At 44.5% G+C, this 25,939-nt stretch overlaps 1 protein-coding gene across 19 annotated transcripts in view; it reads left to right on the top strand.

The window, feature by feature from the left end:
- The window catches only part of Eif4g3 (eukaryotic translation initiation factor 4 gamma 3), a 221,114-nt gene that overhangs the window by 148,834 nt on the left and 46,341 nt on the right, over positions 1-25,939 (top strand). For all 19 annotated transcript variants that reach the window (XM_060379250.1, XM_060379249.1, XM_060379248.1 and 16 more), the window contains 5 exons: positions 11,852-11,940; positions 17,655-17,901; positions 18,651-18,784; positions 19,963-20,082; positions 23,663-23,833. In XM_060379250.1, the coding sequence (XP_060235233.1) occupies positions 11,852-11,940; positions 17,655-17,901; positions 18,651-18,784; positions 19,963-20,082; positions 23,663-23,833 (761 nt within the window). The remainder of the gene's footprint in view (positions 1-11,851; positions 11,941-17,654; positions 17,902-18,650; positions 18,785-19,962; positions 20,083-23,662; positions 23,834-25,939) is intronic.

Here is a 25,939-nt window from a genome sequence, read left to right as displayed (position 1 = left end):
TTTAACTGCAGCCAATTTGATGGTGGCCAAAGGAGCACTGAAGTACTCATTAAATGCAAACAAGGCTACGAAGCTGCCTGAAGAGCTGTAAGAGCACTAAGCTGCCTGAAGAGCTGTAAGAGCACTCAGAGACTTTGGAGAAATGCTAATTTGTCTTGCTGCCGTGATCCAAGTTCTCACTGATGGCAGACTTGCCCAATGAGCTGCTCTTTAATGCTTTTCTCTCAACCGGTAACAAAGATGAAGAAAGCAGGAAGGAGACGGAACTGGGGTCAGATGAGAAAGCACAGGAACAAAGCAGAGTGGTGCAGGGTGTGGGAGCGACGTGGTGTTTGTCGTGAAAAGCTCTGGACTTGAATTCCCTCTCCACCTTTTACTTCCAGGGCTCTTCTCTGCTTAGTGACGGTCCCTCACTCTAAAATAGAGCTGAACAAATTCTAGCTATATAACACAAAGACTCAGCCAGCTACTGCCCTTAGATGTACTTTTCATTGTATGTCATTTTTTCTTTACTGGAGCTGCAGTAAGCACCTGCTGGTTACTGTATTAGATGTGATCACTAAATAAAACCCTTTCCACAAGAGGGCTCAATCTCATATGACACACTTGCATGCAAGTCTTAGCAAGGACATAGTGAAGTGTGTTGAACATTTTTACCACAGTAGAGCAGGAAATGGACCTGTTACCGACCCAAAAATAGTCGCTAAATTTTCAGCTGATGTGCCTCAGCAGAGAAATAGAGTCTTGAATGGGGAGCCCTAAGTCTAGCACCCTAATGGTTTCACTTTGATGTAAGTGGATTAATTTCAGAATTAATCCCTGTAATAATTGTTTAATACTACAAGAGTCTTACACAAGACTATGAGAGTCCAGCCAACTGAAATTGTTGCTTAAAATAGTCCTGAAATGAAAAGCAGAACTCAGTGCCTGATAGGAATATAGGCTGAGATATCTCAGTATTAGACATATACAGCTAATTTCAGAAGATAGAGGTAAATAAGGATATTGAACTTCTGATAAAAGTATTATGCGTTGGTACTGTCAGTTCTGTCACCTGAGCATGCCGTGAAATGAAGCGTTAATGCCAGTCTCAGCATGTAGATAAAGGGGACTGGGGAAACAGCCACAGGAAGTTACCAGACAGAGTAGACCGGATATAGTTGAGGCTCAGGTGCCTGTGTCGGTTCCTCCTATCCTAGGCTGCAAGCAGTAGAGCGCTGTGATAAGTTGGCTCTAAGATGCAGCAGTGACCAGCTAGATACTCATGACTCCAGAACCAGCTACTCTCGCTGGACTCCAGTGTGATGGCTGGAGACGAACCTGCCTGAGATGGCAGGCCTGTGGCCTCCATCATGGCTTGGAGCCCAACAGCTGTTCCTTGAGCACGCTCAGGGACTGAGATCAGTTTCTATAAAGAGGCCACTGCGGAGCTGGCACAGCATTTCAGCTCTCAGACACTTCATTGTGTGCCTCCTGTTCTCTGATCGCATACCAGTAGTCTTCTGTTTCTTTATTCTGTATGCTTTTGGGGTTGTGAATCCAGTAACTTCTGATTCTATGTCAAAATTACAGTGACCTTTTGGCTTTTATATTTGCTTTAACAAATAAATTGTCCTAAACAAAACAAGTTCTTGATCAAGAGGGGAAATTAGATTGTTCTCTTTATAAATCAGAACATTTAGAATTTCTTATAGAATTATGATTTTCTGGAATTAACAGTATGCACCATCAGCTATTAAATATTTTTTTGTATTCGAATATCCCCTTGAAAATTAATTCATAAGGATTTTTCAAGTGTTTTACTACTTTCTCAAAATGTTGTACAGTTGGTCAAAATTGTATCTATCAAATGCCCTCTCTCTCTTTCAGATTTAATTGTGTTATTAGCTATCTCCAGATGGCTAGCTAAATCCATCACACCATGTCAAATGGGATAGACCCATCATCAATAGAAATGAACCTTCTGGCAGGCTTCTCGAAGCAAGGTTTTGTCTTGTTACGAATATTTCTTATGATCTCAGCATCTGTAACTAGAACAAAATCATAACTCACCTGCCCGGCAGATCTCCTGGGTGGTCTGGGCTCCTGCCCTTCTGAGCACATCTCTACATAGTCCCTTCTCCCTGACCGTCCAAGTACTGTTATGGCCATGCCTTTTACAGTTATTTAATTTTTTTCTCCTAATAGCACATTCTTCAAAGGTAGTGCATTCATTTGAGGAATCTCTGTAGAAAGTCGTGGTTATTAAAAATGTGTACTTTGTCATGGCAAAAAGGACATCAGCAAGCAAGAAATGAAGATTAATTACCATCTGAGGCTGTAGTGATGCACCCCTTTGATCCCAGCACTTGGGAGGCAGAGGCTGGCTGGGTCTCCGAGTTCAAGGCCAGCCTGGTCTACAGAGCAAATTCCAGGTTAGCTAGGGCCACACAGAGAAACCCTGCCTCAAAAATCAAGCAAAGATTAATTACCTACACAGACCAGCTTCTAGTTGAAAAGAAATGCAAACTCAGACAAGATTCTAAAGGGAATATAAATAGTAAATGATATTCAATAAAGGAAGTAAATTACATATTTGATATTGATAAAAGTAAATTTACAGGAATAAAGGAAAAGATTATCATCCTCTTTTGTGTGTGTGCAGGGGTATCTCTTCATAGCCTTGACTATCCTTGAACTTTTGCTGGCCTCTAGCTCACAGATCAACCTTCCTTTGCCTCCAGAGTGTTGGGATTAACAATGTGTGCCACCATGCCTAGCCCCCTCACTTCCTAATACTATTTTTAGTCAATAATTTTAAGAAACACGTTATTGAATGCCTGTGAGAATAGGAGAAATGCAAAAGTAATTTTTGAGACAGAATGCAAGCGTAACTTTTGGGGAAATAAATATGCATAAAGTGGCTGAGGTGCGTTTAATTTTGTTGGTATATTCCAAGAGTAACATTGGAGATGTGTGCAGTTGTGCATGCACACCCATATATATGTGTATGGCTTTGTAGCAAGAGAAATAGCAAGCCACAAGGGTCTTTCAAAGGGAATGGTGTGTACCCTCTCTGGAACCTTTTACAGCTGTGTCGACTTAACATTTGAGTGTGCAGAGGCCAGAAGAGGGTAGCAGATCCCTCGGGAACTATAGTTGCAGATATTTGTGGGCTTCCTGGCCGGATAGGTGGCTGCTCCTTTCTGCAGGCTTATGTAGGCAGACAGTCTTAACCTCCAGGCTGTATCTCCAGCCCCAGGAGGAATTTTCTTATCACATGAGCTGAAAAGCAAGTGTCTTCCCAACTAGCCCTCACAGTCGTCACACACAGGCAGTGTGTACGCGTGCTTGTCTACTTTGATGATTTGTAGGACTCTGTGATCAGGAAGACAATTTCACCCAAGACTGAGTGTCTACACTGCAGACAGAGTTCACCATGGCAGAGCGATCAGTTAGTTGAGAATTAAAGTTGTTTGTTGTAGTTGACATTTTTGTCATTTAAAGCAGAACTTTTATTAAAGTAACAGAAATCAGAACAGGGTGTCTTGGCACTCATTACTTGGTACACAGATGCTTTCTTTTCATAAAGGGAGATGCTGTGTACATGCCAATTTCCCCCCCTCTAGACAGGGTTTCTCTGTGTTGCTTTGGCTATTCTGGACTTGCTTTGTAAACCAGGCTGGCCTCAAACTCAGAGTGATCCACCCTGCCTCTGCCTGCCTGAGTGCTGGGATTAAAAGTATGCGCCTCCATGCCCAGCTCATGCAAATACTTCATAAAGCATCTAATGACGATGAGAATATCGTTAGCATGCAGAGGTGCAGTGTTTCACTAACAGCCCAAACTGTTCAGCGCTGTCTGATATAAGCAGTCTATCATACAGATCATGGGCCTTCTTTCCCAGGGAATGGCTCGGCAGTTAAAAGTGCTTGCTGCTCTTTGAGAAGACCAGAGTTTGGAGCCCAAATAAGGAAAAAGCCAGGCATTCCCCAAATGCCTGCAACTAGAGCTCCAAGGGATCCACAGCCACCTTTTCTGTCCCCTGCAGGCACCTGCGTGCGCGCGCATACACACACACACACAAATAAAAATGTTTCTTCTTTACTGTTCATAAGTCCCTGCTTCCTGTTTTAACCCTCACCGAGATGTGCTTTGTTGTGGTTCATTTAAGAAGTCTTAATAGGCTTACAGTGTTTAAGTTCCGCTTAGGTATATGCCGTGCCATTGTGCCTGATGAGCTGCTTCCCTCCAGGAATGTCTGTGGTGGAGAGACAGCAAGCTGCCGCAAGCCGTCCTCTGACCGACACAGACACTCAAATGTAATAAATTGCTTAAAAATTCAAGTCAGAGCAGGTTTTTTCTCAAGCCATGGTGCAGTTAAATTTGGAGTTCATTGAGAAATCCCCTCTGGCAAATCTCCCCAACACTTAGCAGCCAAGTAGCGCACTCTGGGTAACTGATGTTCAGAGCAAAAGCCAGAGGGAAATTTAGAAATGTTTTCATCTGGACCAGAATGAGAAGCCAGCCCAGCAAGGTTTGTGGGGTGTTTCTCATGCTGTTTTACTGTAGCTTTTGTAAATTTAGAGACGGACAAATGGGGTATTCATTATCTTACGGTTTTGTAGCTCAGGGGTCCACATGGGATGCACTGGAGGTTTCCAGAGGCCTGTATCTCACAGGCTCTCATTGAGGAAGAGCCTGCCTCTCTGTCCATTGCCTTCTCAACCACTGTTCCTTGTTGACCAGGCCTCCAACTCACATCTTGGTCAGTCCTCCTGCCTCCTGTACTTAAAAAAAGAAAGAAAGAAAAAAAAAAAACTTTAAAAAATGTATTGGTGTTTTGCCTGCATTTATGTGTGCATGTGAGGATGTTGGAACTGTATTGGTGTTTTGCCTGCATTTATGTGTGCATGTAAGGATGTTGGAGCTCTTAGAAATGGATTTACAGACAGCTGTGACCTGCCGTGTGAATGCTGGGAATTGAACTCAGGTCCTCTTGAAGACTCTTAACTGCTGAGCCATCTCACCAGCCCCCAAAGGCTTTTTGATTACATGGTGTCTAATGAGTTCCTCTCCATCTGAAGATGCTTTTTTGCCACATCTACAAAGGGTACTTCTGCCATGCACAGGTTCACAGGGTCGTAGGACTAAGATGTGAGCATTTCGGGTGAGGTTTTATTCTGCACCATATACTATAAAGCTGATATTTAGATGGAAATTTAAACTACCAATTGAATGTATTGTGTGTGGGGGGAGTATCTTCATGTTGTTCACCTCAGCGTCTACCTTCAGAAACTGTTAAAAGACAGACTCAAAGGGAGGGGAAAATGAAAAACAGAGAGGGGGAAAACAAATAAGGTTGTTATTGAAAGTACCTTTAGACTTCACCTAGATGTCACTGTAAATAGCCTTGGTGATCAGTAATGTTAAAGCAAGAAGTGAAGACTCAGTTGTGTTTAGATATCTGCTTTGGGTAGACCAGAAGTCTGACTTCCCATTTTATTATACTTACTATTTTTGTCTCTGATACTTAGCCCTGAAAAGCCTTAAACATAGCAAGGAGCAGTTAGCAGCCTCACAGGAGCCTCAGCGGCTGAGGTTCCAGGAAGCAGAGTCTTGGGTGCTTCTGTCTCTCCCCGTCACCAGTCATGCATCTGCGTGTCGTCTCCATGATTCTTTGTAGTTCTTTTACATCTTGGCTGTGCATGGTGGGGTTTCTGAATAAGGTCTCACTTTGTGGCCCTGGCTGTCCTGGAATTCACAGAGTGCTACCTGCCTCCGCCTCCCCAGCGCTGGGATCAAAGGCGTGTGCCACAGGTTCCCGCAGGCTCCCCTGTGGGGCTCCACTTCTCTACCCACATTTTCCTTGTTTCCAAGATAAATTGACATCTTTTTTTTATTTTTCTGAATTCCCATGGGAATTTCTGAATCAAACAAACAAAAAATGTCAAAGGTGAGGGTAAAATAGAGTTCACAGCCAAAAGAAACCCGGTAGAGCCGCAGAGCTCGCTGAAGGGCAGAGAACTAAGAAGAAAAGCGATATGAATAGAAGTCCTGGAAGAAGGAGAAGGATGAAAGCCAGGTGTCTAGGGTGGGAACTCTCTGGAAGTTCCATTGTTGGAACATTCTTCCCTGTTTATGTAGAAGCCTGGGACAATGCCCTCGGCCCCACCTCTACAGTGGTAAAGTGCACACTCGGTTTTGTGTCACTCGAGTCCCGAGTCCATTCAGACTAGTCTTCATACCAGAGGATAATTCACACTGAGTCCCCACAGAATGAAAGGACGAAAAGGAAGCTTTTATAATTGAGGCTTTCTCAGCTGGTAGCTGTACTCTCTTAATTCTCATCTCTTCACAATCTAAAATATTTCCAGAAATACAGAAAAGCAGCAAAAATGTTCTATCATTGAACAGGCTTAAGTGCTGGCACAGGCAGCCGGTGGTGGAGACCTGCAAGTTACCAACAACCTGCTGCCCTTAACCCGACAGCCTGGCTTGCACTCAAATCCACGTGCTGAAAGGCAAAGACAAGCTGGTTATCCTTTGACCTCCACGACCACATGTGCCTGCATGTGATAAATGAGTAAATAAATAAATAATTTGAAGAAGTGGCTGTGACAAAGTTCTATTTTGTGTCCCTGGTTGTTGGCAGTCATTACCGTTAGTGGTGGTAGGGGTACTCTGTGTGGCTCACCATGGCTTTGAACCCCGAGTCCACGCCGGTCTTAAACATGAAGTCCTACCACCTCAGCCTCTGTGTACCTTCCCCCTAAACTGTGTTTCTTCTTCCTTCAGCTGTCTTGTCACGGACCACCGTAGTTCATCCTAAGTTCTGGTCATTTCAGTGGCCATCTGTTAGTGTTTTTATTCAAACAAAAAGTAGAACTCAGGTCTTTATGACAAGCAGGTAGTTCCTAGAGGCAGGTAACTGGGTAAAAAGTCCCATTGTGACAGGGAGATGAAGCTGTAGGGGCAGCAGCTTGGCTCTGAGTTACAGTGCTGATAAAAGCACACATCCCCCGGATGCTGATGGAGCATGCCTTTTATGGAAACGTGCAAGAACATAATTGTAAATTGGTCGTGCTGAGATGGGGAATGTTCAGGTTCCTAGGACCTGCCACAAACAGTGCTCAGAAAAATCAGAAAGGGTGGCTTGCTCTTTGTTGGGTGTGCGATTTCAAAGCTGTTTAGCTGCCTATGTCTTTGAATTTTCCTTAGGCTAGTGAGACATTTTATTCTGTTCCTACGTTTTACTATCTCATTAACATTTATTTTGTGTGAGTGTGCAGCCCTGTGTGTATGGTTGTCAGAGGTCAGCTTGTGGGAATTGATTCTTTCTCCCACCTTGTGGGACCTGAGAGTTAAACTCTGGTCATCCTTCTGGGCGACAAGTGTCTTTACCAGATCCATGTCCTGCTTCTGAAATGCTGTTAATTAGCGGCTCAATTTTCATAGTCAGGTACCTTTAGTTCTCTTACAGTTTTTCAATATTTATTATATCTTTGGATTGATTGGTTGGTGGTTGATTGATTGGATTGATTTATTGATTTTCAAGTCAGAGTTTTCTGTTGGCCTGCCTGTCCTAGACTCACTTTGTAGACCAGGTTGGCCTCGAACTCACAGAGATCTGCCTGCCTCTGCCTCTCAGAGTGCTGGGATTACAGTCGTGCCCTGATTGGTTCTTAATCCTATAGAAATGGAGTTTGGACACATTTAGCAAAGCTAGGAAAGCCGCAGAATGCTGTAAGCAGCGCTTGGAGAGGGCTGTTGTATTCGCATAGAAAGCTAGGACATGGACATGGTCGGTATACAGTGACAGCTGGCCTCCCAGGTCTTGTGATAAGGATGAGAATGTGTGGAAGTAAAAGTGGTTTTTATACTTTGCACATGCCCTGAGACTGGTCTAGTTCGTTCGTTTGTTCGTTCGTTCGTTTGTTCGTCCCTCCCTCCCTCCCTCCCTCCCTCCCTCCCTCCCTCCCTCCCTCCTGCATAACAAGAGTCTGGCTACTGCTCAAGCTGTTGGTACACCTTGCCATCTTCCAAGAGACGTTGGTCTTGTGGGCCTTCAGAATGGAAGAGCTACAGAGTCAGCATTCTCATAAGTCTCCTTTGAGGGCTGACAACTCACCAAGGGCTCCATCCAGAATTCAGAGGAAGACCCAAAGCTAAGCAGTTTGAGGCAGGGTCAGGGTCTCTAGGCAGTCTCTCAGGGCAGTGCACCAGGCTGTGAAGGTGAAGCTGAAGGTGCAGTGGAGACCAGGAGCATAGGGGTACCAGGAGCATAGGGGTTCCAGGAACATGGAACATCAGTAGACAAGCAGAGTGAGCATGAGAGAGTGGTTGTGTGGGGTGTAATAGCAATGCCATAGAAGGAGCTCTCCGTGCTCTACGGAGCCACATCATGCCATTGTCTGCTCCGGTTACTGAGCATAGAGCTGCAAGATTCCGTGTTTCCCTGTTAGGTTTTATCTTGCTTTCTTTATATTCTTCCCGAGCCCCCATTGCTCCCTTCTGGAATCAGAATGCTTCCTTCATGCATTGGTGTCTTGGAAGGAAGATGTGACTTGGTTTTACAGTCCAGGGTTTCCTAGCTAACAGTTTACATCGAGTCTCCAGGTATCCTTTGAATTTCACTCTGAGCTGTAGCTGTTGCTGCTCTTGGCAATGCAGGAGCGGATTTTCCGTGTAAGATGAACATCCGTGTTGGGAAGGTTGAACGTGGATGTCTGTATAAAGTTGACTGGTGGTAGGTTTGTGGTGTGCGTATCGTCAGTTTTGTTAGCTCAAGAAGTACCTAAGAGGATTAGGAAAGCATGCTGTTGGGTTTTTCTTTGAAGATGTACAGGAAAGTCACCTAAGCCTGAGAACACTTGCTCTTGTGCACCCATCAGTAAGCTGGGGCCATGATGGAACAAAGGGCGAGTAGTGTCACACAGTGCCGTGTGACGGGCACTTATTGTTCACCGTACCCTCTGACATAAAATCAGCAAGGCTGAAGTGACAGCTCTGGGACCATGAGCACCCACATATGGCTGTTCACAACCGCTGTTAACGGCAGTTCCGTGGGGTCTGCTGTCCTCTTTAGGCCTCTGCAGGAACTAGACACACACAGAATGTGCATATGTACACGGAGGCAAAACAGTCATACATTTAAATAAAAATAAATCTATTTAAAAAAGCAAAAAATGAACCAAAATAACTCTCTCCTTCAATTCACTTTGCTCTTGTATTTGGTCATCACGTCAGTGAACTGCCTGGCTTGATCAGGAAGCTAAAAGCCACAGCTCAACTATTTGGAGCTAATATTCCTTAAAAGAAAATGACATGCTTTCAACCACCCAGCTCCTCGGGATGCAAGGATATGCCTGTGTCGGGCTTTTGCTTCCTCTTTGCTGGAACTATGGGGCTGCGACCATTGTACGGTTTTTCTTACTATTCTAACTGCCTCAGCCTTTGGGAAAAGTCCCCTGTCTTTGCCTTGGAAACCCCTCTTTCAGGCTTGTCCGTCTGGCTCACTGACTGCCTGTGTGGGCCTTGCAGCACCATGGAAAATAATCCCAGAGTGAGCCATAGCCTGCGAAGGTGTTTAACTGAAGTGCCTTCTTCAGCCTAGTTCACAGTGTTCTGCAGTCAGTCTGTATCTCCCTCTGCTTCTCCTCTAGCTTCTTTCTTGTGTTTGTTTGGTTTTGTTTTTTTCGAAACAGGCTTTCTCTGTGTAGCCTTGACCTCAAACTCACAGAATGAGTGCCTCCCGAGTGCTGGAATTCAAGGTGTGCATCACCGTGCCTGGATGTCCTCTAACTTCTTTCCATTCATAGTTGACTGCTTCTCAATTCCCTTCTGCCCTGCACCCCAGCTTACCCAGCGTTTACTCCGCCCCATCAGTCATGGTATAAGAGCACCCGTTCTCTGAACCACTCAGGTTTTTAGAAAGAAAGTGCACTGTACACAGCGGGTGTGTTCTTTTATTACCGCCAAGATGCACTGCCTCACAAGCTACTGCTTCAAGTTCTTTAACGTTTTAGCCACTTGAACAAGGTAGCTTACAGCGATTAGCAACACTTTCTGCTGTCAAGTAGTATTTAGAAATCCTCAGTGTATTTCATAACTCATTAGAAGAAATGTTTTCAGTGTCTTGTGTTGGGTTTGTTTGGCTTACTTTTGACAAGTTTACATATGTTGCTTTGTTTTGTTTTATATGTACTCCCCCCCCCCCAAATCCCTCAAATGTCTTTCCATTTTCCATGAATGGAATTTAGGACAGAATTCAAGACAACAATAAGTAAATGAGATTTTAAATGTTGAAAAATTTCAAACTCTGTGTCTCTTAGTAAGGTGGAAGCAAAATTAAAATCCAAACCATCCTGGAGGATTGTTTAAAGCAGGCTGCGTGTGTGTCAATCCAAAAGATCTGTAAGAAACGGGTAATCCAGAATATACATCCCCACAAAATCTGTCCTCTGAGAAACACTATACCTCAGGTAGGCCACAAAGGAAAACTAATAGCTGGCTGAATGTTTGCTTGCTGGCTCTGGTCCCTGAAGAAAAAGCTAAATTGTCTCTAGGTTGATCATCACAGATCTGCAGTGTTGTAGCATTTCTCTGATGCTGTGTTACTTTTGAGAATTTTGAAGATCCCTTCCTTTTTCCTGTCCCCCAAAGAGTTTTTGTGCCGATAGGGTCTGATGGCAGAGATGTGGCGCACTTTGGCTATAGGCCTCCATATTCTCATTGTCTTGTCTTTAACACTTCGGTCCTGTCCGATGGCCCACAAGCTACCTTTTGTAGCATCCTTCTAACATTTTATGCTTACATTTTCTGTGATGTTAAATTGTAGATTTATTTCATATCCATAGATTGAGTCATTCTGAGAGATCAGTAAATCTGATAAATATTTTAAAATCTTTTACCACTGTGTTCTTGGTTTCAGTCCTCCACCACCACCAAAAACAAGAGAAAGGCTCTTGTGAACTCAGGCTTCCATTTAGAATTTTGATCCAATAGAAATAGCTGGTAAAAATTAACTTTTGTCAGTTTTACCCCAGAATCATGAAAGACTTGGCCACTGGTATTGATCTTAAGTGAAGGTAGATGTTGGTTTGTCAGAGCTGCCTGCCCTGGAGAACCTTATAGAGAGCTTTTGAGTCTGAATCCCAAACCAAATCATCTCTTAGCCAACCTCATTCTTATACTTCGTAGTTGACCTCAGCAGGGGATTAACAAGTGTCTTAAGAGACCACACAGTTGTCCAGTGGGAGCAGACCTATGTCTGGACTTGGCTGTCATGCTAGCCTGTGTTGCCCTGATCTGATGTGCTGGGAACTGCAGCTTCTCAGACCTCAGGTTTCCAGTATGGAAGTGCGTGTACAGACAGGACTTAGAGGAGCATCACTAGCCCCCAAAAATCAGGTGCTTCAAACTCTGACTTTGGCAACTGAGAATGGTGACGCGCCTTTAGTCCCAGCACTTGGTAGGCAGAGAGGCAGGTGAATCTCTTTGAGTTCAAGACCAACCTAGCCTATGTAAGAGTTGCGGTCCAGCCAGCACTTCATGATGAGAGCTTATTTCAAAACTAACCCACCAAAACAGCTTTTGGATTTTTAGATTAGGGATGCTCCGTCTCTTCTGAATCACATGACCATTGCTCACGCCATGGGGGAGTATCCAGGCCCTGGTAGAACGCTGAGTTTATGTCAAGCACACTTATCACACATTGTGCAGTGGCTGGGCTGCCATGCAAGAGTTCCCTCTGCCCCTCCTGGCTCTAGGTGAATTTCTCTGCTGCTGGGTTCAAATGCAAGGATGTTTTAGATTGTTAACCCCCAGCAGGCCTTCAGAGATAAGTAATGGCACTAATCTTGTATTTCAGTGCAAACAGCTACCCCTGCACCAAAGACGTGGAAGAAAACAAAAGATCGGACCCGAACCCCAGAAGAAATGTTAGAGGCAGAAGCAGAGGTGAGTCTCTCCTGAGTGCTCCTTTCATAAAGACATGCTGCTTTCTTGAGATAACCTTTTCCATTCAGATCTTGCTCTGTCAAGCACAAAAAATAGTCTAGGGTTTTGTTTGTTTTAAAGACCTTTAATAACATGTTTAATTTCCTTGACTAAGTATTGTTCTTTTGTGAGAATACCTCTTCTGGATAGTCATCTTGAGGTTAACTCTCCCTAGTTGAAAATGTGTGTGTCTGGTTTCATTTTTGGCTTTATTTGATGTTTTGTGTGTGATTTCTATGTTGGTGTGGATGTGTGTATCCAGGTTCATGCATGTACATTGGTGTGTATAGACTAGGGGTCGATGTTATGTGTCTTCCTCTCTCACTGTCAACCATAATTTTTGAAACCGTCATCACTGCACCTGGCGATCAGCTAGTTGGGCTGCTTTGTGAGATCATGGACCCAAAGTCACATTTTCCTTATGACTAGCGCTTAGTCATGCGCTGTACCAACTGGCTCCCTTCAGTCCCGTAAGCTCGCTCTTTTTAAATGTCACTAAAGGTACAAGATGATTAAATAGATATATTGTTTTGGGAGGGCTATTTTATTTTTTCTTGGTAAAGGAAAAAGACTTATTTACAATGTGGCCTGAACTGGGGAGAGAAATTCTCAGCCTCTCTCGCTTGAGGCAGCTTTTACTTTCGTGTGTTTATGTGCCTGCATTTATGCTGTAGCACATATTGTCAGGAAACAACCTTGTGGGGTCAGTTCTTTCCGTGGATTCTGGGGACCCCACTTATGTCATCAGCACTTCGAGGCAGACATTATTGAGCCATTTGCTGCCTCAAGCAGCTTTAAAAAAATTGTTTACTTGTTTGTTTATTTATTTATACAGTGTTCTGCCTGCATGTATTTCTACATGCCAGAAGAGGACCCCAGATCTCATTATAGATGGTTGTAAGCCACCATGTAGTTGCTGGGAATTGAACACAGGACCTTTAGAAGAACAGTCGGTACTCTTAACCTCTGAGCCATCTCTCCAGCCCCTAAGGCAGCTCTTAAATAATTGTTTTAATGAGGTCTTAGTAGCTAATAAAAAGTTCTGTCTTGTTCGCACAGCCAACACGGTATGTGTTGCTTCCACTGTCATGTCCCTTTCCTCACACACCATGTTCTGTTGATGTCACAGTGAGTTCCCTAGCAACCACTAAAATGGTGTATGAGTGTGACTTCATTGTGCTTCTGAGGGACAAGATTTAGCACTAAGTTAGAGAGGTGCAAATAGTTGGTGCCTACCTTGAAGCTCAACAAAAAATGATGTTCCTACAGAGAATAAGATGCTTCCTCGAGGCGGGGGAGGCGCACACAGTCCGGGTATGGCTTGAGCTCCTTCACACGGGAATTCTTGAGATGCAGCTGATTGAGTTCTTTCACTTGAGTTTCCTTTTCGTCTTTAGTGCCGTGGTCCCATCTTAAGTTATTGAACAAACACTGGATGGATGCACCACGCTACTGTACCTTCACCTACTCGTTCTTTTCTTTAGTGTGGCAGTCCCTACCTCTTCGTTCTAGGTCGGGATCGTAAATACTTGAAGTGAGTGTTATTCTGGCCACAGCTCCTCAGACCTGACACAGCAGCCACAGTGTGTCAGTGGGTGACGTGTAGCTGTATTCCAGCAAACTATCAGTGGACACTGAAAGCTTGAATTTGTATATAAAAGGGTGTCCTTTTTTGGTTTTCAACCATTGCAAAGATAAATTTTATCTTTAGCTTGTACCATAAATGAAAACAGTTGGTGAGCCAAAACTAGGCCATGGGCCAGAATCTGTTGTAAACCTGCGTTACTGTGTTGTGCAGGTGTGAGGGCTGCTCTAACTCATTGTATCTAACTACACAGTGTAAAACTCTAAGTAGTGAAGTTGGAGAGCTGGCTGCATGGGTAGGGGAATAGGCTGCTTGTGCCCAGCACCCAGAGTGGGTGGCTCACAACCACCTGTGACTTCAGTTCCAAGGAATCTGATGACTTCTTCCGGCCTCCACAGGCACTGCACTCATGTGAGTGAATGTACACACACACACAAAGTATTTTTTATAATTTTTAAAACATTTTCTTTTCGTGTAGTCTTCACTCAGAAATCTTAGTCCTGAGTCTTAATCCACTGAATAACCTAACCCCTTCCTACATTATTTTGTCAGCCTTTAAAAATAATGTAATCTCGGCCCATCAGTGGTGGCGCACATCTTTAATTCCAGCACTCAGGAGGCAGAGGCACATGGATCTCTATGAGTTCAAGGCCACGTTGCTCTACAGAGGGAGTTACAGGGCTGGGCTATACAGAGAAACCTTTTCTCCTCCTCCCCCCGAAAAAAGACAAATCTAAGACCAACATGGTAAGAGAGCACTGAGTCTCACACCCTGAAAGTTGTCCTTTGACCTTCAGCCTCAAATCTTGGTAATTGCATTTTCAGAAGCACACACGTGAATGCACACACGCATGTGCACAATAATATATAGTAATAATAACAAAATGAGGTGTGCTGGTTGCAGCATCTAGGTTTTAAATTTTAGGGCCTATCAGCCTGTGACTATAGCTTAGTAGTGGGTTTGCCTAATGCAGGAAGTCCCAACACCACATAAAAATGAGCACTCATACAAAGCTATAAGCTCAGCACTCGGGAAGCAAGGCAGGGGTTCCAGATCAGCACCTCCATAGTTTTCAACACCAGCCTCTGGGGGATGCATTAGGTCTTGTCCTTAAAAAAATGTTCAGGCCCTTTCATCAGTCACTAGATACCCAGTTATCATTCTGACTTTCCTGTGATTTGCAGGCAGCATTAATAGCAGAGATGTGGATATTAGTGACAATGTTATAATATTCTTTTAAAGTTTAAAAAATATATGATTTTTTTTTATGTGTACTTGTAGCTTGCCTGTATGTATGTCTGTATGAGGGTACCAGAACCCCGGGAAATGAAGCTGTACACAGTTGTGAGCTGATATGCTGGGAATTGAACTTTGGTGCTCTTTGCTGAGCCACCTTTCCAGGCCCTATAATAAAGGTGTTTCCTTCCCAACCCCTCCTGACAGAGTTTCTTTGTGTAGCTTTGGCTGTCCTGAAATTTATTGTGTAGACCAGGCTGGCCTCAAACTCTTAGAGATCTGCCTGCCTCTGCCTCCCAAATCCTGGGATTAAAGGGGTGCACCACCACTGCCCAGCCATTATGTTATTTTTTTCATCTGGTTTATTATTGTTATCCGCCACCCCTCTCAGAAAAGGCCCCACTTTGTAGCCTTGGCTGGCCTGGAATTCCCTGTGTAGACCAGACTGGCCTTGAATGCACAGAGACCCCATTAAAGCGTGCACTCCAAACCCTGCTCCATCAGATTTCTTTTTGAGTAAACAGTTGATACTGTTCCTTTGCTAGAAGAGACACGTCCAGTTCAGTTTTCTGTGGCTGAGCCCTGTGGGGTTGTGTGTCGCCCCTACTTCTGTGTGGCTACATTGTGGTTTACTCTTTGGGACACTGGTTAACTTTGTACGTCTTCTGTGGTTACAAATTGATTCCAAGTGTTAAGTTTCTGTTTATCCATGTTTACCTGCAGCTGATGTTTGTTCGCTGCTGTTTGGTTTCTGTTTTGTTTTGAGACACGGTTTCTCTTTGTAACATCCCTAACATCCCTGGCTGTTCTGGGACAGGCTGGCCTCAAACCCAGAGATCGGACTGTCTCTGCCTCCCAAGTGCTGGGATTGAACGTGTCTGCCACCACTGCTTGGCTCAGCTGCTGCTGATTGTAGGAAATGGCTTTTACCTCTGAATTTTACAAGGTCTGAAGTAAGCATGTTAGGAATTGTGATGTGGTCAGCTCTTTAGTGCTTTAGGGCTTTGCTTTTCAGGGTGTAGTGAGAGGTACCCAGTCCCGCCTGCTGAAAGCTGCGGCAGTGGGATTCAGTCAGGAAGAGCAAATCTCCTTGAGCTGTACTGACTTGGAAGGTTGTATTCAACGTCATTGTCACTTTCCGCAGAGCCTGCTAAAGTGCTAGGTGCAGGAAACGGACTTCCTTCACTCATTCAGCTTCACCCAATATGTTTTTTCAAGAGTTGAAAGTGCCCTACTTTTCTTTAAAAAAAAAAAAAAAAGAAAAAATTCTAAGCTATTTTCTTGTAATTTGATGTCTGCGTTTGAATGTTTAGATTGTTTGAGACAGTGCCTCATCTATCCCAGGCTAGCCCTCAACTCTCTTTGTGTGATTACCTGCTACTGATTTTAAAAATTTGCTGTGTAGCCTAGGATGAGCTGGAGTTTGGTCGGCAGGGGTGCGGGGGTGTACTTTCTCTGAGGATTGCCTCCCTATGAGTGCTGCTGGGCTAGGCTTGTCTTCCAGTGCCCTTCCCCAGATACACGTCATTCACAGAGAACTCGGATGCTTAGCCTGTCGCCAAACACCAAGATGTTTGGTAGAACTAACCCAAGGGGTAATCTCATGAGAGAGGCAATGTTCTGAGTAGTTCTCTAAATGATTTTGTGTGTGTGTGTGTTCTTCGTACATGGTCATGGATCCAGACAAGGTAAGTAAATAGATTTTTAACTAACTGTTGTAGTAAATTTTTAAAAAGTGTGTTGGGCTATACATTATTTATTATTATTTGCCCTAAGATTATCACAGAGGTATTGTCTAACCTGCTATCACAAATAATAAGACACAGACACTTATTAGATTTTATAATTGCCTGATTTACCTGGGGCCGGGCAGATATTTCACCTGTGCTGTCTCAGTAACCTCACCGTCCATCTCCTAGTCCCATCTGCGCTAATCATCCTCATTCATAATTCCAGGATACTTGCTTGTATTCTATCGGAGTCCTTCCTCCAAGCCCACGTGATTCCTTTTACAAGCTAACCCACTGTGGTGTTCTCCTTCCTCATCTCTTCCTGTCCTTCTGTCTCCTGTTGATTCTCCTGTCCTCAAAAGCCCAAGAACCTTAGCCATGCCCATCCCATTCTGTCCAGCCCAGGTATAGGCTGTTTAATTAGCCAATCAGATAGTTTTATGCAACAAGGATAGGTGTACCCAGATCTTGAGGGCCAGTTACTGGCGTCAGACCAATCTTCAACAACTAACCTTTGGCCTCCTTGTGAAGTAGAATGTGGTTATCTTTGTAGGTAGTAATTCCTTAATTTCCCCGAAAACTCTGTGTCAAAGCTAAAGGCCTGCAGCAGCCTCTGCCCTCTAGTGTCTCTTGCTTTATGATGAACTGTGGTGGCCAGAGAAGGGTACTTGCTTAGATTTCTGACCAGGATTCCGTCTTGGCTATCAACTTTTAAGAATTAGCAGTTCCCATCTGGGTGTGGTGGTACATGGCTTCAGTCTCAGCAAATGGGAAGCAGAGGCAGGTGGATCCTTGAGTTCCAGCCTGGTCTACATAGTGAGTTCCAGGACAGCCTGTACTATACACAAAGAAACCCTGTCTCAAAGGGGGAAAAAAAAGATAAAAGATCAAAACCAGGTCAAAGCATTTCAATAGCGGTCTGAATTGTCTGTGTGTTGTGTGGCAGGTAGTGAAATAATTTAAAACATAACAGTTCTCCTGCTATGGGCTGAGTGCAGACTCTGTCATCCTGAGTGCCATGTTTCCCTGTGTCTTTTGTTCATTTGTTGGGTTGGTTTTGGGTGGGTAGCCATAAGCCCTTATGTTTGTTGTAATGTGAGTTCTGTGTTTACTTGCGTTCTAGCCTAAAGCCGAAGAGGAGCTTTCAGTTGACAGAGTACTTGAACCTGAGCAAGATAAGATGAACCAAGGGTTTCCCTTTGAACGAGACCCCTCTGTCCTGAAAAGAGTGAAGGCTGGGGAGGAAAATGGAGAAGAAGCTGAGTCTCTACGCAGTGGTGCTGAGAGTGCTTCTGAGGGCGAAGGAGGGGATGCCAACTCAGGCTCTACTGATAGTTCAGGGGATGGTGGCACGCTCCCGTTTAAAGCAGGTAAGTTGGTTCCTGACTTCCCATGTCCCTTCTGTTGTCTTAGAGGGATGTGTTCATGGAGAAATGCTGGTGGCAGAAGCTTTTCTACAGTGAAGTTTACAGGATGGAGAGGTTAGCTCAAGGTGGAGTTAGTGACCAGCTCTAGAGTACTCTCCAGACCTTCCCTGCCCCAGCAATCTGCAGAGCAGGTTGTTAGAATTCTGTAGGACAAGTCTGCTACCTCTGTTTAAGGGAGAGTTGTGGTTGTAGCCAGTGCTCTGAAGATGCATTCCCAGGCCTGGGATTCAGGTGTTTGGTTTTGTTTTTCCCCTGACTAAACACACTTTTAGAGCCTAAACACTAGTACAGGCCAGCCAGGTAGAACGGATGCACCTCATACTTTAATAAGCACTAGTGTATATCCTTAAGACCCTGGCCAGCTGGGCAGTGATGGAACGCCCTTCTAATCCCAGCACTAGGGAGGCAGAGGCAGGAGGATGATCTCTGTGAGTTTGAAGAAACCCTGTCTTCAAAAACAAAACAACAAAAAAGTATCTTATGATGATGTAGAAAGTGTTTGTCTTGCTTCAAGTTTTCTTTATATTTTGAGGTTTCCCAGTGACGGAAGAGCCAAGGCCAGTTTGGAATCTTCATTCTCTCAACTGTCAGCCTGTGTTAACTTTGCTTTTTTCTTTCCTTGAAGAGCTAAAGTAAATCTTGAAACAGGTTTGGATAAATGGCTTCTGCTTCTGCTTCTGCTGTTCTTTTAGAGTCCTGGAAGCCTGCAGATACAGAAGGCAAGAAGCAATATGATAGGGAGTTCCTGTTGGACTTTCAGTTTATGCCTGCCTGTATCCAAAAACCAGAGGGCCTGCCTCCCATCAGTGATGTGGTTCTTGACAAGGTAAGCCGGCTGTTCTGAGTGTTCGTGCAGAGAGGTGCAGTGTGGCAGCTCTTCGGAATTGTAGTAAAATATGTAATGCTTGAGAATGGGGTGTTCCCAAATTATTGCTTTCTTTTTGAGTTTATTGGAAGTTGTGTGTAGGCCCTTCCTTCAGTACTGCTACTTTTGTTGCGGTTTCTTTAGATTTTATATAATTTACGTGTGTAAGTGTTTTGCTTACATGTATGCAGGCAGTGACAAAGGAGGTCAGAAGAGGGTGTCAGATCTCCTGGAACTGGAGTTCAAGATAGTTTGAGCCACCATGTGGGTGCTGGGAACTGAACCCTGGTCCCCTGCAAGAGTAAGTGCTCTTTACTGCTGAGCCTACTCCCTCGCCCTGGGTGTTGATGTATGAAATATATTGTGTGTGTTTATTCTAGTGATGCAGTGAGCTTCCTGTGAGTGGAGGAAGCAAGGCTGACTTTATAGGGCTCATTCCCTAGGTTCCAAACATTGGTTGTGGAGTTATTGTAACAAGGAGGGTTAGAAACCAGAGGAGGAAATATTTAGAAGATGAAACTTAGGTGTCAGGCAAAGTAATTTAGGTATTGTATAATCTCAAAATGTTTCCAGTAGTTACTCCGGTGATTAAAGGCCCTAGCCCTTTGCATATAGACATCCCTCCTCTTTTGATTGTGTCTTTTTACTTTATGTGTGTACACATTTGCCGGCACGTATGTATGTGTGTATCTAGATGTATCACATGTGTGCCTAGTATCCATAGAGGCAAGAAGTGGGTGTCAGATCCCCTAGTACTGGAGTTACAGATGTGGTGAGCTGCCATGTGAGTGCTGGGAACTCAAGTCTTCTTCATGAGCAGCAAGTGCTATTAACCATCCCTCCAGCTCCAGCATCCTCCCTCATTACATTTGGTTTATGTGGTGCACGATGAAAATTAGTGCAGTTGGGGCTTGTTTATTGAGTAAAGCGTGGAGTTGGGGAATGGGTACAGCACTTGCCCCGTAGCCTAATCATCCCTAGGTAGTAGCCACTCACATCCCAGTGGCTCATGAGTTTGTTCTCTGAGGGAGAGTCAGTCTTACTTCATCAGCTGGCAGCATTGTGGAAGTCTGTTAACTCCCGGGCACTGAACACACCCGGAAGTGGGTGCTTCAAGCTCTTCTTTGTTCCTTGTGCAGATCAACCAGCCCAGATTGCCAATGCGAACCCTGGATCCTCGCATTTTGCCTCGAGGGCCTGACTTCACTCCAGCCTTTGCAGATTTTGGAAGGCAGGCACCTGGTGGAAGAGGCGTGCCCGTAAGTGCCAGTTCCCTACCACAACCTAGTTCGTTAGGAAGCGACGGCAGACATCTGGTCTGAGGGCAGGGAGTGGCTTCTCTATGCTGAGTCCTGTGATCAGGAAGTCAAGGAGGCAAAGACCGTCCTTCATAATGTCCACATGAATATTAAAGTGAACACACAGTGCACCTCTGCATCATTTTTACTGCAGAGACTCGACCTGGTCTTCATCCATCTGGTCTCTTGAGGTGACCTGCACACGCCTTTGCCGTAGAGCCAGCCTGGGGAGGATTCTGAGATGTCATGGTATCTAGAGATTTAGTGCCTCTCAGCTAACCTTACTCTCTGCCTTTGTTCCTACAGCTTTGCAAAGTGCAGAGCAGGCATGGGTTGCTGGTTCTGGAGCTGAGCACAGCCCACTGCCGTTCTCTCTCCCCCGTGAAGAGCTTGCCTGCAGGCACGCACTGGATCTTTTTCTTTAGGACATGTCTGTGGTGATAATAGTTGTGGGTTTGCTCTTATTTGATACAGGCCATGAAGCTGAAATTTAGGGAGTATAGTATTGACAGCCTATAGGTTGTCATTCGCAGTGGCAGGCTTTTCAGCGGAGGCAATGGCATCACCAGTGGATCTGTGCTGCGTGCCACACTGCCAGATTCTGCACATGTGGGTGTGAGTGTAGTTGTGCAAATGCATATATGTGCCTGGGTGTGTGTAAGCCAGTCACTATGTAGCACTGTTTTTAGAGAATACTATGTTTTTAAAACATACGCTTTAAGGTTGATAATTATAGTGTCAGTGCAAACTAACGCTCTCAAAGTAAGTAAGAGTTTATTCTGGAGTTGAATATGAGAGATCAAGGGCCAAGAATGTGGATTTGGGTTTTGTCAAATACCTTCTAGTAAGTTGGTGGCAGTTCTGTGACATTTTTGTAGTAAAAGAACAAAAGAATGTCACTCTTCAGATACACTGATGGAGATTTTAGGTAAGGCTTCTTGCCTCACAGGCTATTTATTGACCTTCTTGTCTCCTGGATTAGTAGAATATATGATTTGTTAGAACATCCCAAAAGAATTCTCTAGTGGTCAGTCATAGAAGTGGACAGTGAACGGTTTATTAAGAGAACTGAAGACTCCAGGACAGTTTGGCTTGGAGCCTGCCACAGTCAGCTTCCATGTTCACAGAAGTGCGGTCTGCCTTGTAGAACCTTTGGACACAGGGTGGCTCTTTCCCCTGGGAACTTGAAGTAGGTGAAGAGAAGTGTATGAGTTGGTCTCGTGTGCAGGTTATAATCTCAAGGCGTGCTCATTGGGGTTTGCAGTAGTTTTGTAAATGACTCTTCAAATATGCATTCTATGATTTTTCTCTATATGGGGTGCATATGGGGTTGGTGGACGTGCCTGTGGGCAGACCAGGGACCATGTCTAGTGTCCTCCCCATCACAGTTGACCTTATCTTTTGAGATAGGGTCTCTCATGGAGCCTGGGGCTTGCTGTTTCAGCTACACTGACTGGCAGCAAGTGCAAGGAACATGTGTCCCCCACCCCCACCCCCACCTTCACTGGGGATGCTGAGCTCCAGGCTTCATGTTGTAAAGCCTGCATGTTAATGCCTGATGCATCTTTCCAGTCCTTCATTCCATGACTTCACAGGATGTTCTTGTACTTTCATTTTACCCAAATACACTTGTTCTGATGAGCTTTTATATATTCAAGTGGGAATTATAAATTGTTTACGTGAGTTATTTCCAACCCTGAAAAAGGTACTTATACATGCTGCCTCAGGAACTTCACCTGAATCACAAAGTCCAGACAGTGTTTGGTTAGCTGAATGTCTTAACAGAGCTGTTTGGGCTAGATCCTTTGTAGATTGTAAATGACTATCTTCAAATATGCATGCTAGGGTTCCTCTTTATAAGGGGTGTGCTGCATATGTGCAGGAGGGTGCATGCCTGTGGGCAGACCAGGGACCATGCCTAGTGTCCTCCCTATCCCAGTTGACCTTATTTTTGAGACAGGGTCTCCTGTCTCAAAAGACAAGAGCCTCATTTATAAGTAAATGTCCTTAGAGTCTGGTTTAGCAACTGTCCCTGATGGAATTTTTTCAGAATTTTCAGTGTCTCTCAGTTAAACCATGTCTCATCACTTATCTGACCTGTTTTGTTTTTATTGATTTGTTTGTTTGAGGCAGGGTTTCTCTGTGTTTAACACTGGCTGTCCTGGAACTCATGGAGACCTACCTGCCTCTGTTTCCCAAGTGCTGGGATTAAAGGCATGTACACGCCTGAATTATTTTAATGTTTGATAAAACATTTGAGATCCTGCCATCTGTGCTGTGTCCTTACTTGGTACATTTGACAATATTGATGAGGATTTGAACTTTTTTCTTGATACCCACTTGGCACCGCCATTTCTAGTGTTTGATTGATGGTTGGTATAAGGGATGACTTGGAGCATTGAGGCGAGAATGCTTTTATCGACCTAGCCTAGGACCATACCTGACCTGGACACTTGGTTTCTATAAAGCATGGCACTTTAGTCCATATTTTCCCCCGGAGTTCCCTAGGTACTTAAAAGGTCAGCACTGAGCTATTAAGTGAGATACAGTTGTGGTTTGTGTCTTACAAACACTTTGTGTTTTCTCTTAAAAGCAGTGCCAGTATTTACGGCATTTGGATGATTTACCAGAGGAGAATCCAGGTTGTCAGTGTGCAGCAGGGCTGAGAGGTCCAAGCTCAGTAGCCATTCCATGGTTGATCTTGAATAGGAAGGTTGAGTGTGGTAATGCTCCGCTGTGAGCCCTAAAGGGCTGGTGATCCTGCCTGTGTCCCCTTGAATTCCAGCCGTCCCAGGTGGATCTCTTTGATTACAAGGCCAGCCAGAGCTACATAGTAAGATTGTTTCAAAAGTGGGGGGAGTAAAATTCAAGAAAAGAATGCAGTGAGAGCCATTTTGCTCTTCCTCCATTTTGTAGTAGTGGTTGTGAGCTACCCTAAGAGGGTGCTAGGAACCTTAACTCAAGTCCTTTGGAAAACCAGCATCTCTACCCACCCCACCCCCATCCACTTTATTTTATATATTCTCATATATAAAATTTGGAGGCAGTACTTTGTGTAGCCCTGTGTCCTAGAACTCACCGTGTAGATCAAGCTGGCCTCAAACTCACAGAGTTGTGTCTGCTCTCTCTCCCACATGCAGGGATTGCAGGTGTATGCCACCATGCCAGGCTGCCGACAAACATTAATAACTGCTAGGCCATCTCAGCAGCCCTGCACAACTTAGTCTCTTGTCCTGGTGTGGCCCCTGCAGCCTGTGCAGCGTAGCTTCCATTGAGCCCAGGCTTGCTGGGTTGGGAGTGGTAGTTCATCAGACTTTATTTTCTGATCCTTATGGTCTTCTTAGAGGTAGAGATGTTGTAATGATGGTATTCTGAGGCCATATTCCTCTCTCCTGATGCCTCAAGGAAGGTGTTTCTAACTTGAACACCTAATACCCGGTCTTTTCATCTGGAAGTGTTTGGAGCCCCCATGCAGCTTGAGCAGCCCTGCAGATGCAGGCTGCTGTCAGTTCTCTGAATGGATGCAATGTTCTTGTTCTAGTTGCTGAATGTTGGACCTCGGAGGTCTCAACCTGGCCAGAGAAGGGAGCCCAGAAAGATAATTACCGTCTCTGTGAAAGAAGATGTGCACTTGAGGAAGGCAGAGAACGCCTGGAAGCCCAGCCAGAAGCGGGATAGCCACGCTGACGACCCTGAAAGCATTAAAACGCAGGTGAGGGGGCCTGTGCCTGTGCTCTGGCAGAGATGTGCTAATAGCTTGAGCCTTCCCTGGGAAGTTCTTCTTCCTCATCAGTATGCGGAAAGGTTTCATTTCGTTTTGTTTGCAACCGGCCCAGCCTGTTCTGGAACTCCATGTAGACCAATTCAAGGCTGCATCCAACTCAGAGATCTGCCTGCTTCATTAAAAGTATTAGACAAAAACCTTGCTTTTTGTTCTGTATCTAATGGCATTGTTCTGTAGGCCTCGTGAATGACGATGTATTTCTTCTATATTGGAGGACCTAAAATATCAGTCCAGTAAAGGCTTACCTACCATGGGCAAGCTGCAGTCTGATCTCCAATACTACAGAGATAAAAGGAAGAGATCACTGTGTCTCACACTGATGATCATGAGGCTTGTCCTGCAGCCTTAGCTTCATTCTTTTGTTCTGTTTTATCTTGTTTTTATGGTTTTTGTTAACATACATTATTGTACCTAATGCGTTTTATTTTGACATTTTCATGTATGTATTTTATTTTGACTGTGTTCACCTCATTTCCCTCTTCTGCCCCCTTCCTCCCCTATCTTTTTGTCTGCGCTTTCCTCTTCTGTTACATGTTTCTTGTGAGTGTGAACCAGTGAGTATTTGCTTCCCTTCTTAGGCTCTTAATTAAGAGGGAGCCTTCCCCTATCCTGGTCTAGACAGCACATTGCTACATTACTGTAACCTTTGCCAGCTGTTGATTTCTAATCTAGAATTTAGAAGCAACTTTTTAGTTTTCTCTGGTGATCTCTTCCCTAATCTCGTTCTCTGTTTCCTCTGTCATTCTTTTCAGATCAATTTAGCTGAAGCACCGATTTCTCATCTCAGTTTTTAAAAAACATTTATTTGTTTGGTTATTGGTTTTCTCCTTATACCATGTGGGTCCCAGGGGAACAGACTTGGCTCATCATGCTTAGAGTGAAGCACCTTTTCCTGCTGAGCCTGCATCTCAGTGGTTTTGTTGTTTTTGTGTTGTGATAAGGTCTCTATATGTATCCCTGGCTGTCCTGGAGCTGGTTATGTAGACCAAGCTAGCCTCAGACTCAGCCTTTTACCCTAATGTTAAAGGCAGCACTTTCAGGTTGGAGCTGTGGCTCAAGAGGTTAAGAGCACTGGCTGCTCTTGCAGAGGTTTTTCTTCCAGGGGTTGCAAGTTCAATTCCCAGCAACCACGTGGCGGCTCACAACCATCTATAATGAGATCTGGTGCCCTCTTTTGGCCTGCAGGCACACCTTCATGCTGAAGTGTGTGTGTGTAATAAAAATAAATTTTAAAAAAGTGCCACTTTCATTATTTGTCTTTCCCAGAACCACAATGTTTTGAGTGTTTTGGCCACTTACTTATATATCTGTTCACTGTATGTGCCATAGGCTCTCAGAGCCTAGAAAGGGCCATCAGATCCTCTGAAACTGAAATGATAAGAGGGTTGTGAGCTGCTGGGCATATCCTGGGAAATGAACCCGTTTGGGGTGTTTCGTTTAGTTTTGGTTTTGTCTTTACATCTGTAGTATTGGATTAACTCCGATTTTTACCAGAAGAAACATAGAAAGCCTGTATGGATCAGGACTGAGTTAATTGTAGATGACTTTGGCAAAAACTGACATTACAGCAAAAGTGAGTCTCCCAGTAGGTGAATGAGATCATCCGTCTATCTCTGCTCAGGTCTTCTCTGGCTCTTTCTGGGATGGTTTTCTGAACCTGTTAGAAAGCTGTGGATATCTTGTTAGGTTTTTAACTAAGTACTGGGTTGATTAATGCTGTTGCCAGCGGTTTCGTTTTTATTTGTGGTTATTCATTGCTGATATAGAAATAGTTGCTGCAGGTGCTACGTGTGTGCCCCAGCTCACACACCTGTTTAGACTTGTGGTCCCTGCTCAGGGATTGCTGCAGAATTGCCAGTTCCCTGCCTGCCCAGGCTTTGCAGCAAGACACTAACCAAAACCAGGAAAGAGGGGAGAGCGGGAGGAGGGAGGTGTATAGACTGCCTGCTTTCGCAGCATGCTGTTTCACCCCGAGGTCAGTGTCTGGGCTGCTACTAGGAGCCCTTTTGGAGACTCCTTGAAGTCTTTGCTTGC

Source organism: Meriones unguiculatus, chromosome 3, assembly GCF_030254825.1.
Source record: "Meriones unguiculatus strain TT.TT164.6M chromosome 3, Bangor_MerUng_6.1, whole genome shotgun sequence".
Classification (NCBI taxonomy): Eukaryota; Metazoa; Chordata; class Mammalia; order Rodentia; family Muridae; genus Meriones; species Meriones unguiculatus.
This window is presented reverse-complemented; position numbering and strand designations above follow the sequence as displayed.